Consider the following 18074-nt stretch of genomic DNA (forward strand, 5'->3'; position numbering starts at 1 on the left):
CACAGAGAGCAGAGGTGGAACATGCACACAGGCAGCAGCCCAGCCTGAATGAGGTGGTGGCTGGGCTGCCCTGAGAGCCTCCTTGCTTCGGTCTGAAAGTGCCACTGTCTGCCTTTCTCACATCCCTCTTTACTTGCCATGTATCAAAGCTAATTTTATGAGAGGCTTGCAGGGAAGGCATAAGCGGGTAGTCATGGCTCAGAGAGTCAAAGCACTACAGGGGAGTGCAGGGCTTGCACAGCTGGTTTGGAGCCTCCTCTTAGAGAAGAGATTAAAGGAAGCTGGGGAATCAGCTCACCTAGTTTGCCTACTGAGGGGCCGTCCCTGCTGTATGCTGTTAGGGCTGCCCAGCAGCATCCTCCTCACTTGTCTTATAGCACTGGGCATACTGCTTCACAAGCGTCACCTTCCTCAACGTGGAGCCACTGCAAATGTAAGGGTATGGCACTCTCTGCAGCTTTCCAAATAAGGAGCTTTCTGATACAAGAGGTAACTTTGCACTGTGCAGTTTGATTTCCAGTAGCTGTGCAGAGTTGCTCCCATTGTACAGAGAAGAAACAGCCATGAGCTAGTTAGGAGACAAGAATAATGAACATGAGATGACTTTCTGTACAAAGGCATGCATAACCCATAGCTGCTTCTGTGAACAGTTTTTGCTTAAGGAACGCAGAAGCTTAACCTGTTTTGCAGAGACAGGCAGGCTGCCAACCACCCAGGTGCTCCCTGAACCCTCCAGAGAAGTGGGATGAAGGGATTTCTTCAAGCAAAGTCCATAGCCATGAAAGGCTAGCTTTAGGCTCCAGGAAGTCTATTTTGGGAAGGCAAGCTAATGGAGCAATGACTTTAGGGTCAGTGTGTGGGTCCTGCTTCAATTCTGAGAAAAGTTTGAATGTGGATCCCAGCCTCACTGACTCAGTATCATGTTCCCCACTCACTGCTGGAGCACTGTGTGCTGAGAACAAGCTGACATGCCTGGAAGGCTGTTGGTATGTTTTTTCAGCTGTACCAACTACTTTTCTTAAGGGAGTGAGCTTTTCCTCCACACCATGCTCTGCTAAGCTGTGCCACCTCTGCTGCTAGTGGAGGCAGGTGGCTTGGCAATGTACAGAAAAACTGAAAATCTCAGGTGTTTCTCCCAGATCTCTCAGGGCACCCTTAGGAGCACTAGATGATACTACAAGAGCCTTGATTAGCATCTTAAAGACAACAGGTAAGAATCAACCAACTTCCTCTGCACTGAGTTTTAGTTTAGAGCATTTTGGAGCATTCATGTCCTGTTGGTGCACTATGATGAGGGTGGGCCTCTCTAGAGTGACATGGATCTGCATTTTCTTTGCCCTTTCTGAACTGTGATTGTGGCTCCATACCCAAGCATGGATTATGAATATAGTCTGCAGTTTGATGACACTGTGACCCATCTCACTATTGAAATAAACAATTGATGCTACAAGCATGAGGAGATGGAAGGTGCACTTAAAAGCCAAAACCAGGAGTGAAGCATCTCCTGTTAGCATTTGGAGTGATGGTGAGTTTTGCTGGTAGCTGTAACACAGGGAACTGCCACTTCCTTATGAGGCAGCTGGAAGTGGATTTAAAGTAATTGTTGCCCATGTAAGTGTGTAAAAATATTTTTTTTTTCCCACAGCCCCTTTCACCTTACTCAACTCTTTCAGCTGAGTGAAGATCCCACAGCAGTTGTGCTGCAATGTGCTTTACATATGGGTGTCTGATGAGACTATCTAGGTCAGGGTCCATATGTCTGATTTTACATTTTTATTTTCCTACAGCTGTAAGGACTTTTCTTCAATCATTAATCTCTTTACAATCATATTGCTTCATAGTACTGTCTTAAACTCTGGAGCTGATAGTATTGCACAGTATGAAACAAAGTTGGAGAGTTCACCTTCCAAGCTCATGATTGGGTTGATTGTCCCTAATGTTTGGTCTCTCTTATAACTGCCCTACTGGTTCTTTAAAATATCCAGCAGTGGAAATTCAGCACCTTCCTTTGGTGGCCTCCTCAAGTTCTTTGCTATCCTGACTGTTCACAGATTTGCCAGTGGCCACAGCAAATGATGTAATGTGTTACACTTTGCAGTAAACTTTTACGTATTTGAGGACTGGTACTGTGTCTCACTTAAATTTTTTTCTTCCCTAGACTAAACAAAGCCTGTTTCTTCCAGTCTCCTTTCAAAGGTCGGGTTTTCTAGACTTCTGAGCCTTCTTGTTATTTCTCCTTTGGACTCTCTCCAACTGATGTGTATCTGTCTTAAAACCTGGCACCCAGAGCTAGCCACAGGACTCCATCCACAGCCTTACAAATGCTAAGGGGGACAGAAGGTTTGCTTTTCATGTTCTACAAATGACACTGCTTTGTACATGCACTTGTGGACACGGATTTCCTAGGAAAAGGCCTGAGAGAGCTGCAGCTCTGGCATTACCATCTGCCTGCATAGCACTCATGCCTTGCCGTGCTGCTGCAATTGCACAGCATTCCCTGGCTGCTGGCAGTACAGTCTGCTCCAGATCTGTTGATGTGTGCTCTTCTGTGTTTGCTCCGCATAAGTAACTCACACAGCCTCAACTCTCACACCATGCACTTCTCCACAAAGAATTAAAGACTGCAGTACATGCTTGGCCTGCTTGTATCACATTTTGCAGTGTATCAAATTTCTTCCATCCATCACCCTCCATGGTTTCCCCTACAGGATTATCCTAGGCCTGCATCATTCACGGAGCAAAAATTACGAGCAAGTGAACTTCATGCATGGTCAGGTCTTACATCAGCTCTCTGCAACCTGTCAGGGATGATAGGGCTATGTGACCTCTGAGCACGCTGGCGATGCATTTCTGTGGCAGCATCCTGCAGATCTTCCTCCAGGAATGCTTCTTTTGTGCAAAACTATCCCACGGATGGAGTCTGGGGTCTGCAGACAGCTACAGACCCCTGCAGCAGTGTGTGAAATCTTGAGCAAGCATCCTCAAAGTGCTTTGCTCTCAACATATCTGAGTGCAGTTGTGGGTTTGTTCAGGCAGGGACTGCTGACTCACTATTGAAACAACTGTGACCTACAGCTGCATGCCGTACCCAGCGCATCCCAGAGCAGTGATGGGTGTCATAGCAATGACTATGGCTGCTCTGGTCAGTATTAGAGTCACAGGTTTGTGGCAGAGCCGTGTGGGAAAGAAGCCAGGGCAGTGTGGTGTAGCTGAAGTATAACGAGGCAGCTGCCTTGCTCAGAAGGAATTAAATTTTTGTTGGCTTTCTCTCTGGAAAGTGATTCCAAGCCATGGCCAGAAAAGGGTTCTGCTTGAAAATAGTCTGAAGATACCACTGTAATAATGATATCCTTGAATATGGGGGAGGGCTGGTTTTTTTTCAAGCATTTTACTACAAAATAGTAGACTTGCAATTATGGAGAACATCAAAGTGAATGGATTTTAAGTGAAGTTTTTAAGCTGGAACTAAATAATGATAGGTCTGAGAGCGCAGTGACTCTTGCATAGGAAAAGGTTTTCTGTGAAGGCAAGGGTGGAGCCCTGTGCTTGCTATTCTCCTACCATGTTGCAGCTGTTCCCTTTCCAGAAAAATTTCACAATATTTACCTCCAAAGCTTGTAACGCCTTTCCCATGGTCAGTTTCGGTGCCTGGGAAGTGGGAGAAACAATAAATTCTGCCTCTTGCCTCTTTAAGCTACGGGCACATCATCAGGCAAGATCTGTGCAATCAGAAAGTGAGAAAAAGAGACTCAAACCCGAGTCTCCCTCTTGGTGGCAGCAGGAATGAGCTATCTCATACTTAATTTGCAATCTCCAGAGGCTCCTGCCTTCTTGCTACCACGTGGAAGGCACTGGTTGACTCTGCCTTTCAGAGCTCTGCACATGGAAGTGTGTAGCTTCTGCAGCAGCTGCTGCACCATGGCTTCCTCTGTGCCTCAGGGCAGCATCTTCCTCTGCTTCCACCAGGAGAGATGGCACTGAGCATGGCCTGGATCAAGCCTTAGGTTTGTACATGGATACACCAGTTGTCAGGGATTTGTGTACTTATGGTGTCCAGTTTGAAGTGTGCTCGCTTCTAAACTTTAATCCATTCCCTGTCTCTTGTAGGAACATGGAAAATGTTATTGTCTTTATCTTCTCTGGTTCCTGAGTCTTTTTATTGTTTGGGACAGACAGAGATATCGTGTCAGCACTGTGAAATGGAATGTCCTTTAAGGACTGACAAAGAAAACGAAAAAGACAGAGCAAAAAAAGCCTACACAAAGACCTGCCCCTCAGTAAAGGGTAACTTGCAGACAAAACATGAGAAGTACTAACCCTGGGTGACTGAAGGTCTCTACGGCCCATATCATAGAATAAGGATGGTAACCTCAATGAGGTGGTCATTTCACTGTACAATGTGTTTCACAGTCATCTAACATGACTCTGTCAGTGCCACTGGATGGTTTTACTCCCTATGTCTGTCCCTCTGCAGAACAAGCTCAGCAGCTGCCCTAGTTGCTTTGGTTGCATGATGCTCCTATGCATTTCTGAGCAGCAAATACCTTTCCTTCAGGGATAAAGTGAGGGAGCAAAGGGGGCATTATATGGGCAATGTTGGTCAAGTAGTCCTTGAAGGATGAAAGTAGATAGGGATATGTGATAACAGGAATATAGGACTAGAGATGTAATTCCTGATTCTATTGTTGTTTAAGTGACACTGTGAAAGCAAAGGGAACAATCTAGGGTATCCTCTGCTAGAAAAGTAAAATCAGGCTTTTTACAGGGAAAAAAAAATCACTGTCACAAAATGACCCGTATCAAACAATATTAGCAAATATATATAAAGACTGCTCTGTAAGTCACTGGTTTTAAAGCTCATGCTCTGAACAAGCGTGGTTGACCTCCAGTCAGCAGAAGGAAGAGATAACATCCTCTTCAGGTACTTGCACAATCCCACAGTTTAGGGTGAAGGACTGGGGAGCCAGTTTTGGAAGATCAGATAATTGGGGAAGTAAAGGGAAAGAGGACTTAGGATGCTAGGGTCCCAGTAGAAGGGGAAATGCAACTTGGGTGAAGAGGCCTTGAAGGACAGAAAACGTTTTGTACTTAGGAGCTTCATTTGGGCCTCTTTTTCCTTTTGTCCAAACACAGCATTTCTACCTTGGTTGTTCCTTTTTTTCCCACCTATCCATGGATGACCGTGGCAGTTATTCCATGACACTTCTTAAAAATGTAAATTCTACCCAATCCCTGGGCCCAAGCCCCTTCCTCCCTAGATTCCATGAAGCATGGTATACCTCACTTAGCTCAATCAAATTAATGCCTGCATTTCCCAGGGCCTGAGCTGGGAAGTAAGGGAAGTAAGTAAGAGCTCTTACTTACCACTGGTAGTCTGTCCTGAATTAGTGACATAGAAATTAGGAAAAAGAATTTAACTTGTTGAATTCTCTACTGTGACAGCCCAACACACAGTTCAAATTTAAGTGCCAAATCTTTGAGCAACAAAGTTTTTGTGCATCTGCAGAATTTAAGTGCTGAAACTTGGCCGTGAGACTTCCCAAAACAAAAGTCAAGGGCCATTCCAACACAGCCTTGTTCACTGTTGTACAGTGACTGAGCTCACCTGCCGGGCCTCATTACAGAAGCTTATGGATGTTCTTGGCAAGAAAACAGATATGTCCCCAGGGAGGCTTGTGACCTGTAGCTAATATGCAAAGCACAAAGAGAATGAGCAGCACACAGTAACCAGAAATACCCTAATGCCTTCGGGCTTGTTCCTCTTTTCATCTGTTGCAGGCTGAAGAAGCAGGGTGTATGTCCAGCTGTTCTCATGGTGACTCTGTCCCCTGCCCTGCAGAGAGGCCACTCTCTCTTCATTGGATCAGAAAGACTTTACTGGAGACCCACTTGGTCCAGCGGGGTGGGAATAATGCCCATGGTCAGCAGCAATCTTGTACAGAGAAGAGAACTCTAGGAGTAATGACGGAAAGTAAGGAAGACCAGAGTACTTCTGGGGTTAGAGGTACCTCTCCCATCAGTAGCACTGGGCTCTGTGGGTCCTGTTGCTGCTGTGCTTCCCTCTCCCATTGCAAGCTTGTCTCTTCCCCTTCGTGGTGCAGGGGCAGAGGGTCAAGTGGATCTGGGAACTATCCCAAGTTTGGAAACAGTCTTTTTTCACCCCTCACTATTGCTCGTAAATTCATAGAACTGGCCAAGAACACTCACTTCCTTTTGTTAAGGAGTTTGTAAAAAGCTAATGGTTGGGATGGGCTTAGGAGTGAAAAACTAAGTATTTCCCAGAAATCCAAGAAAGAATTTTAGAAGCAAGGATGATGAAGTTAGAAATACAAACGTCAGAGACAATTAGGAGAGAGGCAATAGAAACCTCACACTAGTTCTTGATTTTATAATAGTTTATTGCACTTATGTTGTCTATTAAATTGTCTAATCCATCCTTTGCCCTGTGCAAGAAGAAATAGGTACATGAACAGGATACTGGCAACTAAAAATAGTTTTCTATTTATAGTATCATCAGACTCTGTAAGAGATCACTGGATGTATTTCACACAGGTAAGAATAGTAATTTTATGAATATGGGCACAGTTGCTTTGCAACTCAACTCCAAGTAACCAAAGAGGCAGCATCTAGAAGATTCAGCCTCACAGAAACCTACTGCATGTCTCAGGGCTTAGACCTCCATGGTGCTGAGCATTTCCTGGGAAATGCTGAGAATCCCCACAAACTAAAAGGCAGTTGAGACCTCTCACCACATTTGTGAAGGTCTGAAAAGTGGCTTTCAATAATGGGCTCTTAAAATATAGGGGTGGTGAAGCAAGTAGGACCCCCTGCCTTAAAATACAAAGCTTAAGACTTTTTTCAAGGAATATGTTTGTTTCCCTTCTCCTTTTTTCTCCCCAGATCTCTACCAATTCCCACACTCTCCTGGATTCCTCAGGTGGAAAATATCTTCATAAATAATGAAAAGGAACAAAACTTTTAGACATCTTTGTTGTTTGTCTATCATCATGTTGTTTCTCTATCCGCCCGTGATCAGGCTGTAGCTGTTGGTTCACAATTTCTGTTACTGGGGTTTCACTGAATGGTTGTAAAAAATAAAAATTGGCCCTTCCTCTTCAAAATTATGAATGTTACTGTACTTACATATTTAAATAATCTTTCTTCATCTTGAGTGATGCATGGTAGAGTGAATACAAGTCTCTGAATGGTGCAGAACTGTTAAAATTCTGATAATTATATTTGTGGTTTTGATATCTGCAAGTGTACATAAAGGTACATCATATGACACATGAAGACAGAGTACAGTACAGAGTACCATTATACCATACATCTGTTCATTATAGACTGCACAGTTATTTATGCCAAGAAGTAAAGAATATATCCAATTTCACCCCCAATGTTTGTTAAGACACAGGAAAAAAAAAAATTTCCTTTTCTGCAAGTGGAGCTCATTGGTGTGATTTAGGGCTAAATCTAGCTTGATGTGGAACATTTCAGCTCAATTCAACCTGGTGCTTTGCAGCATCTTTCTAGTCCATTCTCAGCTACCCCCTCTCTCCCACATTCCTGGGCTCCAAACTTCTGCTTCCTCTTAATCAGAGGAATTGGGACACAAGCTCTGCCCTGCATGATGCTGTGGAACGGCATTTCCTTGGGCTTCCTCTCACTTCTGTGAGAGATGCCACAGTGCTTCTCAGCGAGACTACCAGGGGAACAAACAAGGCTGCTGTCCTTTTCCCCCTCTACTCGTTTAACTGACGGAAGCCCGTGTCAAGTATTTGCGTGTTGGTACACTCCTTAACTTGTGTTTCCCTTCTAGGAAGCTACTCGATGAGCCAAACGCACTTCAGTTGAGCGTTTTCCTGTCGAACAGGATATTTGTGGGCAGACAGCAGCAGGTGCTGTTGTCTGGGAGGCCCTGGCTGTCCCTGGCCTGCAGCACGCACCTCGGGCCCTGAGGGCTCCGGCTGCCAGTGCTGGCAATCCCAGCCTGGAGCAGCGGCTGCCGGTCAGGAGCAAGTAACACTGCCCTTTCTTTTTGCGTCCTGGGTGCGGGCGTCCTGCACAACGCCCAAGCTGTGTTTTGAGTCGGGCAGCAGGACTGTGGGGCTGTCACTGAGCACTCAGGTCGGGGCCGGCAGGATGGGCACCAGCTGTGCCACACGAAAACATCCTCACAGTGCCAGCATTTGATGCACCTGAAGTTGTATCAGGGAAAGTTTAGGTTGGATATCAGGAAAAGGTTCTTCACCCAGAGGGTGATTGGGCACTGGACCAGGGTCCCCAGGGCAGTGATCACAGCACTCAAGCAACGTTTGGGCAATGCTCTCAGGCACAGGGGTGACTCTTGGGGTGTCCCGTGTGGTGACAGGAGCTGGACTCGATGATCCTTGTGGGTCTCTTCCAACTCAGAGTATTCTGTGATTCTGTGACAAAATGCCGCTCGGATCCGCCGGTGAGGACACCCCAGCACAGGCTCCCGCGCCCCATCCAGCCGCGGAGCCGTCAAAAGAGAAATGCTCCCACAGAGGCGCGGAGCTTCCCCACATCACATCGCATGGCACGGGACGGGACGGGACGGGACGGGACGGGACGGGACGGGACGGGACGGGACGGCTCGGCTCGGCTCGGCTCGGCTCGGCTCGGCTCGGCTCGGCTCGGCATAGTGCACCCCGCCGCGGCCTCCCCCCACGCCGGAGGGGTGGTGGGCAGGGCCGCGAGTAGGGCGGGGCTGCCGCGAACTGCCTACCACGGCACACGGATCTTGTGACGGACGGCCGTGAGACCAATGAAACAGGAACTCACACTCGGGGTCCTGGGCTCGGCCGCGCGGATGGCGGCCAATGAGCGGCGCGGAGGCGGGTGGTGGGCGGGGCGTCCCGCCCCCGCGCCGCTGCGCGCGGCCGAGGCAGAGAGAGGTGGGAGCGGGCGCCGCCGCCGCGCGCTCGGGCTGAGCGGCCGCGGGGCCGGGACGGACACAGCGGGCAGCGGCACCGGCGGGGCGCGACGCGACGGGCAGCAGCGGCCGCAGCCATGGATCACTACGAGCAGACCAATGACTACATGCAGCCGGAGGAAGACTGGGACCGGGATCTGCTCCTCGACCCAGCCTGGGAGAAGCAGCAGAGGAAGGTGGGCGCACCCCCGTCCTCTCTCTTGGCGTGCATCCCGTGGGGCTGCCGGGACCCGGCCCCGCCGCCCCCTCCACCGCTGCGGCGGGGCCGGTGCGCGCCCGGCCGGGGGCTGGCGCTGTGCGGCGTGGCGGGGCGAGGCGGCGGGGACGCGGGGGCGGGCAGGTGATGGCGGGGCGGGGAGGGAGGTGCCGGGGCGGTCCCCCCGCAGCAGCAGCCGCCGGCCGGGTCACGGGCTCCCGGCCCGCAGGTGCGCCCGGGCGGGGCCGGGACGCCGGAGGGCGGTGGCGGGGCCCCTCCGCATCCCCCCCGCACCCCCGGCGCCGCCCGTGCTCCGGCCCCGGCGGCGGGACAGTCACTGGCTGCTGGTTTGAATGGTGTGGTTTAGGGCAGGGCTTGCGCGGAGCTCATGTCCAAAAATGGTAACATTCGGCCCCTTTTTAAACCGAAAGGGTGGCGGTGGGGAGGGGAGCTCAGGAGGAGCTCCAGCCTCGCCGCTAGCTAGTTATATTTTTTTTCCCCTCCTCCTTTAAACCAAAAGCATCCTGTATTAGATCACTCAGGAATCCTAATCCCCGAAATATTTCCGTTTTAGTCACTCCATCAGACCAGAGTAAAGCAGAATTTGGAGCGGCACTGATGCTGGCATAGCAGAGGCACTTCGGGGTGCAGCAGGCTCCCGCTGGCTTCGCAGCCAGTCACTGGCTCATGTTTTGGATCTTGCCTTGCTCTCCCCTTGCTGTGAGCAGGCAGGAGAACCCCAGACCTTCCATGAGAGAGGGGATGATAGTGCTTTTTTAGCACAAATGATATATTAACATATATAATGTAGTCTGAGGTGTGGAGCTTTCTGTAGAACTGGGAACAGTTGGGAAGGAGAGCACAACAGTGGGAAGATGATTATTTCTCTTTAACCCTTCTCCTCTTCCCCTCCTCCACTTCCAGATCAAAGGTTTTCAGGTTTTCCTGCTCAGAGCTGTCTGAAATGGTGCCACTGAGAAGTTTTTTCCCTGGAGTATGATGAGTTGATTGAAGGTGATAGCTACAGAGCTGCTGTCCGTGGTTTCCTTGCTCAGGGATTGAGTGCTAAGAGTGGACAGCATGAGAACTAAAGTACACAAGCAAGGGCATTTACTGGTGAAAGAGTTGATGGTGTGTGAGGTTATATTTCGGCAAAGGAAAAGCGAGGAATGCAGTCTTAATCTGGGCTGTGAGTGGTGGATGGCTTATTGGAAGTCAGAGCTCTGTTCCTTTGTGGAGTGAAGTTTATTCCTTTTCAGAAGATCTGCCTGGCTGCAATCTCTGTTTCCAGTCCTATGCCTGTATCTGGCCAATGCATCTAGAAACAGCTACTGGGGCCCTGAGCAAGATCACCAGCCTTGCTGACGGCTGTGAAGGGAAATGATTGTTACGCTGTAGGGGTTTTTTGCCTTTTATGGTGCTGGCTGAGGTAAAATATTTTATATATAGGGGTACACTGGTTTGGTTGTCAGAAGCAGGAGTGGAACCTTTGGACTCAAAAGCCTTAAACCCAGGGTTGTTGTACATGCTGTAAATGTCATGTTCTTTTAGTATTACCTCCTTCCAGGAGATTTTAAGTCCTCTTGGTCCTATCACAAGAGGGTGACAGAGAGCTGTTCTGTTAACGTGGGTTACTTGTGCAGAGGGAAGAAACCAAGAGGGAATTTTAAGTAATGAACCCCAACTTCTTGTGCTGGTCAACAGCTACCAGTTGAATTTGTTGTGGTGGGAGTCACTCTCCAGCTTGCTGGACTGGAGTTAACTCTGTAGTTAAATGTCTGTTGCTGGTGGTGGGATCACTTATTGTTCCTCTTTCTGCTGATGAACAGCTGAAGCTGTTCCCTTCTGCAGCGAGTGCAAGCTCAAAGTTTTATGGTGACCCCCCCCACCTCTGTATTTTGGAGGATCAGGTCTGGGAGTGATGGCTGTTCCCAGTTCCAGCATATCAGGCTAATATCCCCTCGGAGGGATTAGTGTTTGGACCCCAGCCGGGTCAGGCTGTGCATATATTGAGGGATTTCTGGGGGTCTGAATGTGACCAAAAGCCCTGTTGGGGTCTTGGGGCTTGCTTCCTTCAGATGTAAGAAGGTAACAGTATCTACCAAGCAAAAAGTGTGGTGTAGTAAAACTGTCAGTCCTTCTTACCTGTGAAATGAAATCACTGCCATAATTACGGTTGAATGTTCAGTACAGTACATGTTAGCTAATAGCTTACTGAGTGTGATAAGAGAGATTGATGCCTACCAAATATTCCTGTAGATACTTTTCAGGCTCAGTCTTTTCTTGTTGACTCACATATTTTAGGTTTTTCTTCACCTAAGTCTGATTTAAGTGCTATTGAATTATCATCATTATTATTATTTGTATCACTGAGGCCAGCAGTTGAGGCAAACTCTAAACTTTGCATTTTGGGCCCTCTCTGGGAGCAAGGACAGCATGTCTAAAGTGGTGGCACGGTCAGTAATGCAGCAACAAATGTCTATGCAGGAAGTGTGTTTCCACTGTTTCCAGCCCAGCCCCTGGTGTCCTGGCTCGGTAAGGCTCTCTAGGCTGTGGGTAGCTGTGCCACATTGCTGTCCTGCCAGGTTTTATGCAGCTGGGACTCATTGAGACTTGGGAAGCGAGCAGTCTAGTAATGTTACTCAAATGTGAATTTAATCCAGCTCCCCTTCTCCTGGATGCATGGGCTCAGCAGAACTCAGCAGACATCAAAAGTGGGAAGATTACTGAATTTTAGTAATGTCTTCTACAGGAGCATTATAAGGACAAGTTTGTTGAGCTTTTGGGAGCTGATTTGCAGGTTTCCTGCCTGTGTTGAGACAGATATTACAACCTTTGCTGTCTGGAATGTTGCTTTGAAATGGGTAAATAGGCAAACTGCAGAATGAATTTCATATTTGAAGGGTGAAAGTTGGCCTCTTGAATGTGATACAGAGGAGAAGCACTGGTTTCACACCTGCCTACCTGCCTCTTCCTGGGAAGCTGCTGTTTTACAGTGTAGGGATAAAGTGACAGTTCTGGGAAGAAAGCAGCTTTCCATATGAAGCCAATTTTTCATGTCTATCAGAAGTGACTCTCTAAGAGGTTTTAAAGAGCTCATCACAGCATTGCTGTTCTTAAGCAGAAAAAAAATAAAATTGTGCAGAACAAATTCAGCTACTTTTCACCTGATACAAGCCTCTGGACAATCTTTTGTGCAGGAGCAGGGGTCTGTTCTGGGGATTAAAATGCTTTCTCCTTTGAACTACATCTCAGTAGTTTGAACTGTTGAACTCATCTCAGCAGTTTCTTGTAACAGCTTTTTTTTTCCTCTGCCTTCTCTTCTTTCCTGTCTGGAGTCAAGCCTCAAAGTAGCGGCAGCTAAGGCATAACAAGATTGATCCTGCAGTTTCCCAGATTTGCAAAGCAAAACTTGCTAAAAGCCATTGCAGTGGACTCACCTAGCTGTCAAGATTAACAAGGTTGCTTACTAAGAAGTACATCTGTGGGTGTTAGTGGCCAAGAGATTGTCATTTGTGCCCACAAGGACATTACTACCTCCTGATGACAAGTTATCAGCTGCAGCATTCAGACTTTTCCTGGTGGGTTTGGTGTGAGGGACTAGGTTAGCCAGGTGGTGTTCAGCCTGCCTGGCTCATCTTCACAGATGAGGTGAAGGGTGATGATGAGAAGGACAATCTCCAGCTCCTTAGTGTCAGGAATAACACTGAGGTGAAGCTGGGTTTGTTTGGGGGTGTTGGTAGGGGTCCAGCCTTCAGGTCCTCCATACAGCAGGCTCTCATGTGGGCCATTCTCTTTTAATGAGCTCGTTGCTCAAGGTGCAGCTCCTTCAGGTTTATTTTAAAATCTTGCCCGAAGCAACTTGTCTCAACTGTAGAGCTGGCAGGGAAACTTTAAATACCAAATTGCTTTTTGACCTGACAACTGCTTTCTTAGGAGTAGGAAGCAGTGTTCATTTGCAGTGTGTAGAAGATAGCCATATGCACCTTTCATGCTCTAAGGAATTATAATAATGCTTATCTTTATTTAAAAAAATAAAAAATTATGAAAAAATTAAATTGGTGAAATTAATGTGCCATGTGCTTTACCCACTCTTGCTCTGCCTTGCCATGTTGGCATCTCTGACAATGTGGCAACAAATGATATCTCTGGCTTAGAGAACTGGACTGGTCAGATTTATGGTGCTGCAGAAGCAGTGATAGCACAGACTTTGGTGGCACCTTTTCTGTGCCAAGAGTATTGCTTACTAAGTACAGTTGTTCATGAACTTACAGAAATTGCCTGTTAGAAACCCAAGTCTTCTTAAACGTCTCTCACTGTTCTGTGTCGTGCACTGCATGTAAAGATACACATAAATACAAGGGTAAAAAATAACCGCATGAGTCTCATGGCCCTACTGTTGCATCCTCCAGGCCTTACTGCATTTATGATTTGAATTTTGCTGTTCTAATCACCTTTCTGAGGTGGGGTTGCTAATGACAGAAAGTTGCTAATGATAGAAAGTACTCATTAAATAGGGCCATCATAGAAACACCCCACCTCCAAGCCTCCTGGTAAGCATGCTCTAGTCAGGTGGTATGAGTGTGATTATTATCTCTGACAAAATGTAAAAACCACAATCATAGTTTCCGTTTCATTTGGGTTGAGTGTCCTCTTGTTCAGAGAGGGTATATTCTGAGAAAGGTATCTAAACTTCCAGAAAGCTACGGTTGTGGTAGCTGCTGTGGACCCACAAAAAAGTGTGATACCACACCTAAACTGAAGATTGCTGAAATTTCTTTCAGTGCCATCATAGATTCAGCCATGAGGTAAATAAATGTACACTGTTGATGAATGCACTACACTGGGTTGCTTTGCTGCTGCTATGACCCTGTGTGGCCACGGCAAGGGATGGTCCTTGCACGGTCTTTGCAGTGTGGGTGTGCAGTGGGGAAGGTGGCCCTGCTGCACCCAAGTATCCCACATGCTTTATTTCACACTGACCATTATTGATGCTGAAGCAGAATGGTGAAATTTGTAAGGATGCTTGCTCAGCTGCTCTTTTGCAGGCAGGCAATATAGGTCACCAGATATCTCCTATCTTTCAGATCAAGCTTTTGTTGTTTAACATAGGTATCTTGTTGCCAGATACTTTCTTTTCAAAACATTAAACTCAGAAGTTGCTGTAGGTAACTCTGGAAATATCTGGCTTTGTAGATCAGTTATTTGTCCTTGAGTGTGGGAGCTGCCTCATACTTTCTATGATCAGGTTTTGTCAGGATGTGTGTGCTTGGTTTTTTTAACAAGAACATTATTATTCATTGTAACCTCATGGTGGATGATGAATGAGGCGTGTGTGTTTTGCTGTGACTTACCCTCCTGTTCAGAATTCTGAGTAAGGGGGCAGTCTAAGGAGAAAGCAGGCATGGGTTAAGATGGTGACTGCAGATTCTTTCAGGGGGAGTCTATAACAGATCCCAAGGATCAGTTTATGAGAACATGGTACTCATCAATCTGTACTGAACTTATCCTTCCAGCCCTCTAGGGAAGGGTGAAACACCTCAAAGGCATCCAGCTACCAGCCCAGTGATGTGAAGTGTGTCTGTCTGGGGAATTTCTTGCTGACTGCTTCAGGCGACCGGTTTAAATTCTTGTACATGTGATTTAGTAGTGACATTGTTTCAATGCATTGAGTGCAAAGGCTAGAGAGGATAAGATAACATTGTTTTCTGCCCTGACCGCTTGAGCTTGGGGCATGTGGCATGCTACTTAGGGTATCCTTAAGAAGAAGCTGTTTGGAAACCACTTTTATTGTGTGTTGGGCAAGAACTTGTCCCAACTCGGAAGCACATGCTTTTGTATGAGATGGTGTTGTCTGTATAATTCAGGTATAACTGGGTGGTAACTGAGAACGTGGGGCAGTAAACCTGCTGGGTAAAAGTGGTCATGAACACTGGAGTCACACTTTTAGAAACTGTATGTTACAGTAGCAAGCCAGTGACTGTTCTTCCTAGCCCTGAGGTCCCAGTTGCTCCTGCTGCAGGCACTTTACTCTTTTCGTGTGTGCTCTGTGAGAAGTGCGGCTCTCATGCACTGTCAGGTGACAGAGGAGGAGCAGGGTTCATTTGCCTCCCCAGCCAGTTTGTGAGCCTGTGTGCTTTTCTGTGGCTACTCACTGAAATCGACTAAAAACATTGACCCTGGAGTTCTTAAGGTTGGCACAAACAGCAGTGACAGAGATGGTGGAAACTGAAGGACTGAGAGTATTTTCCATCTGGCTGTGGATTATCACTGTCGTGCCTGACACTTAGGCTGTTCTCTGGGGTGCACTTATGCTATTGGAGAATGGCTGTGCTCTTTCTGACAATGAGGTGCAGAAAGCAGTCAGTGTAGAAAAGAGGCTGGAGAACTGTCTGGGGAAACATTGGGAAGCTGCAAAAATACTACATACAATGGACTGGTCTCACTTGAATGTGTTGTGTCAGCCCCAGGGGCTTGCTGGATGGATTGCTGTGATTTTTAAAGGTATTTTATACAGTCTGAGAAATGGTGTTTGAGGAGGATGGAAGACTGTGCAAGAGTTTGCTCTTCTTCTGTATGAGAATATGAAACTGATTTCTTGCCATGTGTGACTGTTGGAAGCATGATGGTTATCATAAGGAATATGCTTAGCACGACTTATATAAGTCTTCTATAGCAATGTAAAACCCTGTTATCCCATCAAAGCAATATGTGAACTGTGCCTGAAGGGGGAAAAAGCAGGTATAGTATGCTTGACAACTGCCAGGGTGGGAAAAACATAACATCAGCAAGAAAGGCAGTCACCTTTTCTTCATAGAGACATAGGATTTGCTCTAACTCTGGCGTTTTGGGGCTGAAGCATTGTTAGTCAGAGATTGAATCTGTGGGATGAGTTGGTGAAGAGTGGTGGGATGGACTTGTCAGCAGCAGTACTGTCTGTCTGGTGTTAGTCATGCCAGAAAAGCCTTCTATTGAAGTCTGTGGAACCACCCACCACTCTTTTTGACCTTGGTGCATGAGACTGACATACAGGTTCCCAAAAGTCACTCAGATCCCTGAGACAGAACTGGGGACTTTTTGGGCCAATCAAAAAAATGCTTAGGTGAACAAAGGCACTAGCATTAAGATGATTAATTTAAAAATTAATTAAGAATATGTTTAATTAAATTACTTCCAATTCCCTTCCTGCCATTGCCTTCCCTGCTCTCATTCCCCTACTGTATGAGAGCAGAACTTGGTCATAGGATGTGGTGTGGCCTGGTGCCAGTTTAACCTCTTGGCTCCCTATTAGGTGGTAAAGCAGAACCATTTTTTCCCCATGCTGGGTTACTGTCGTTGTGTCTTTGCCGTTCAGCTGGCAATGAGTGTATTTTACTGGTAAGGGCTGGGTCAGGCCTTTGAAAGCCAGCTCTCCTACGTATTGCAGCTTGCTCTCTTCATGCTTTTACCTGCAATATTCCTCTCTTATGCTGCTTCCAAATCCATGGCTGCTTTGAAGCACTACAACATGGATGAGACTCTGCAGAGACATTCTTAACCCTCAGTGATCTGAAACAGATCCCCATTGGCAGGGCTGGGGAATGCGCCCATAAACAGAGGGGATTTTGGTCTTTCATCCAGATAAGTCTTTGACTTGTCATTCTATCTGTGTAGACTGGCAATGTGTTCAACCCTGTGCTGTGAGAAATGACAGCAAACCTGTCATTTTTCTATGGTATTAGAGCCAAGAAGGGAAGTGTTGGCAAGTGGAAAGACGGTGTCTTGGCTACACTCACTACAGTGAACACCACTAATGTGTGTCTCTGTATCACCTGTCAGTCAGATTGCAGTGGTTTCAAGTAGGTCTCTGAATACCAGCAATCCAGGGCTACTGGAAGCACCAGTGTGGATAGTTCATAGGCAGGTGAGGCTGCAGGGCCGGCTTCTTAAGCAGCAACTTTTTCCACATCCTCCTAGATAACTTATGTGGTCAGTGGGAAGGAAGGAATGACTCGAAGGGTCAGCTGATTGCTGCTTTGTCAGTCTACCCGACCTGGCACTGGCTGTGCACTGCTGCAGTGTGGGGCCTGCCCTTCTGGACAGCACAGGTGGGCTCTGCTCATGTGTCCTATGCATGGCCCTCATTTTTCAGAGGGACCCCTGTGAAATCTTGTGTGTGTCACACAGCATAGTGTGAATGGGCAACTGGTTTGCTCTGCTCCTTCCATCAACACAGTGCTGGATGGCTGGAGAAATTTCACACAGAATACTGATGTTTCCTTTTATAATGCTGAGGATGACCCTCATGTTCTATAGAGGTGCTGAACCAAGGCCAATTTGCAGTAGAGGCAGGACTTCTGCTTTCCATGTCCTTTGGATCAGGCAGCCAGGGCACTTGCTACTCCTCACTCATATGATGCTAAGCATTTGAACTTCACTGCTGCTGTAAATGGAAGTTGTGCTGTTACATCTTCCCTGCAGGAGCTTGCCAGTAAAGGCCTCTGAGAGATGTGAGAGAGTGAGAGAACCATGTATGGTCTCTGCATCCCAGCTGAGTGCTCTTTTCTTCATCATGGAAAATGATGTGTACATCCTAGAGCCCTGTTTCTTGGCCGGATTCCTTGGCTCTACAGCAGCAAAGTTTATCTTGCTGTTAATCTTATCTTAGCCAAGTACTTGCTTACCTGTAATCCCCCTCACTCACTTTATTTAAATCTACCCTTCAGTACACGGCAAGTTAGTTCTGCTACTTAAATGTATTATCCCCAAGAAAACTGTAAAAAGTGACTCCATGATTGAAAAAAAAAGCAAGCTAATTTCTTAACTGCTAAGCAGTGCTGAAAAAGGAGGCTGTTTGAAGCTGTTTAGAGCGTATCTATGCCAGGCTAGCCTCTCCCTTCCCTCTAGCCCTGCTTGCAGTATTGCTGTACAATAGGAGCATCT

At 47.0% G+C, this 18074-nt stretch overlaps 1 protein-coding gene across 6 annotated transcripts in view; it reads left to right on the forward strand.

Moving 5' to 3' along the window:
* The first annotated feature begins 8912 nt into the window (after nt 1–8912).
* The window catches only part of ACTN1 (actinin alpha 1), an 86133-nt gene continuing 76971 nt past the window's right edge, over nt 8913–18074 (forward strand). For 4 of the 6 annotated variants that reach the window (XM_036383468.2, XM_036383466.2, XM_054515042.1 and 1 more), the window contains exon 1: nt 8914–9132. In XM_036383468.2, coding sequence (XP_036239361.1) covers nt 9034–9132 — 99 coding nt within the window. In that variant the 5' untranslated portion in view covers nt 8914–9033. Of the gene's footprint in view, nt 9133–18074 lie in introns of all 6 variants that reach the window. The other 2 variants (XM_054515043.1, XM_036383465.2) reach the window with 2 other exon arrangements.

This window comes from Molothrus ater, chromosome 6 (genome assembly GCF_012460135.2).
Source record: "Molothrus ater isolate BHLD 08-10-18 breed brown headed cowbird chromosome 6, BPBGC_Mater_1.1, whole genome shotgun sequence".
In the NCBI taxonomy this organism is placed as follows: domain Eukaryota; kingdom Metazoa; phylum Chordata; class Aves; order Passeriformes; family Icteridae; genus Molothrus; species Molothrus ater.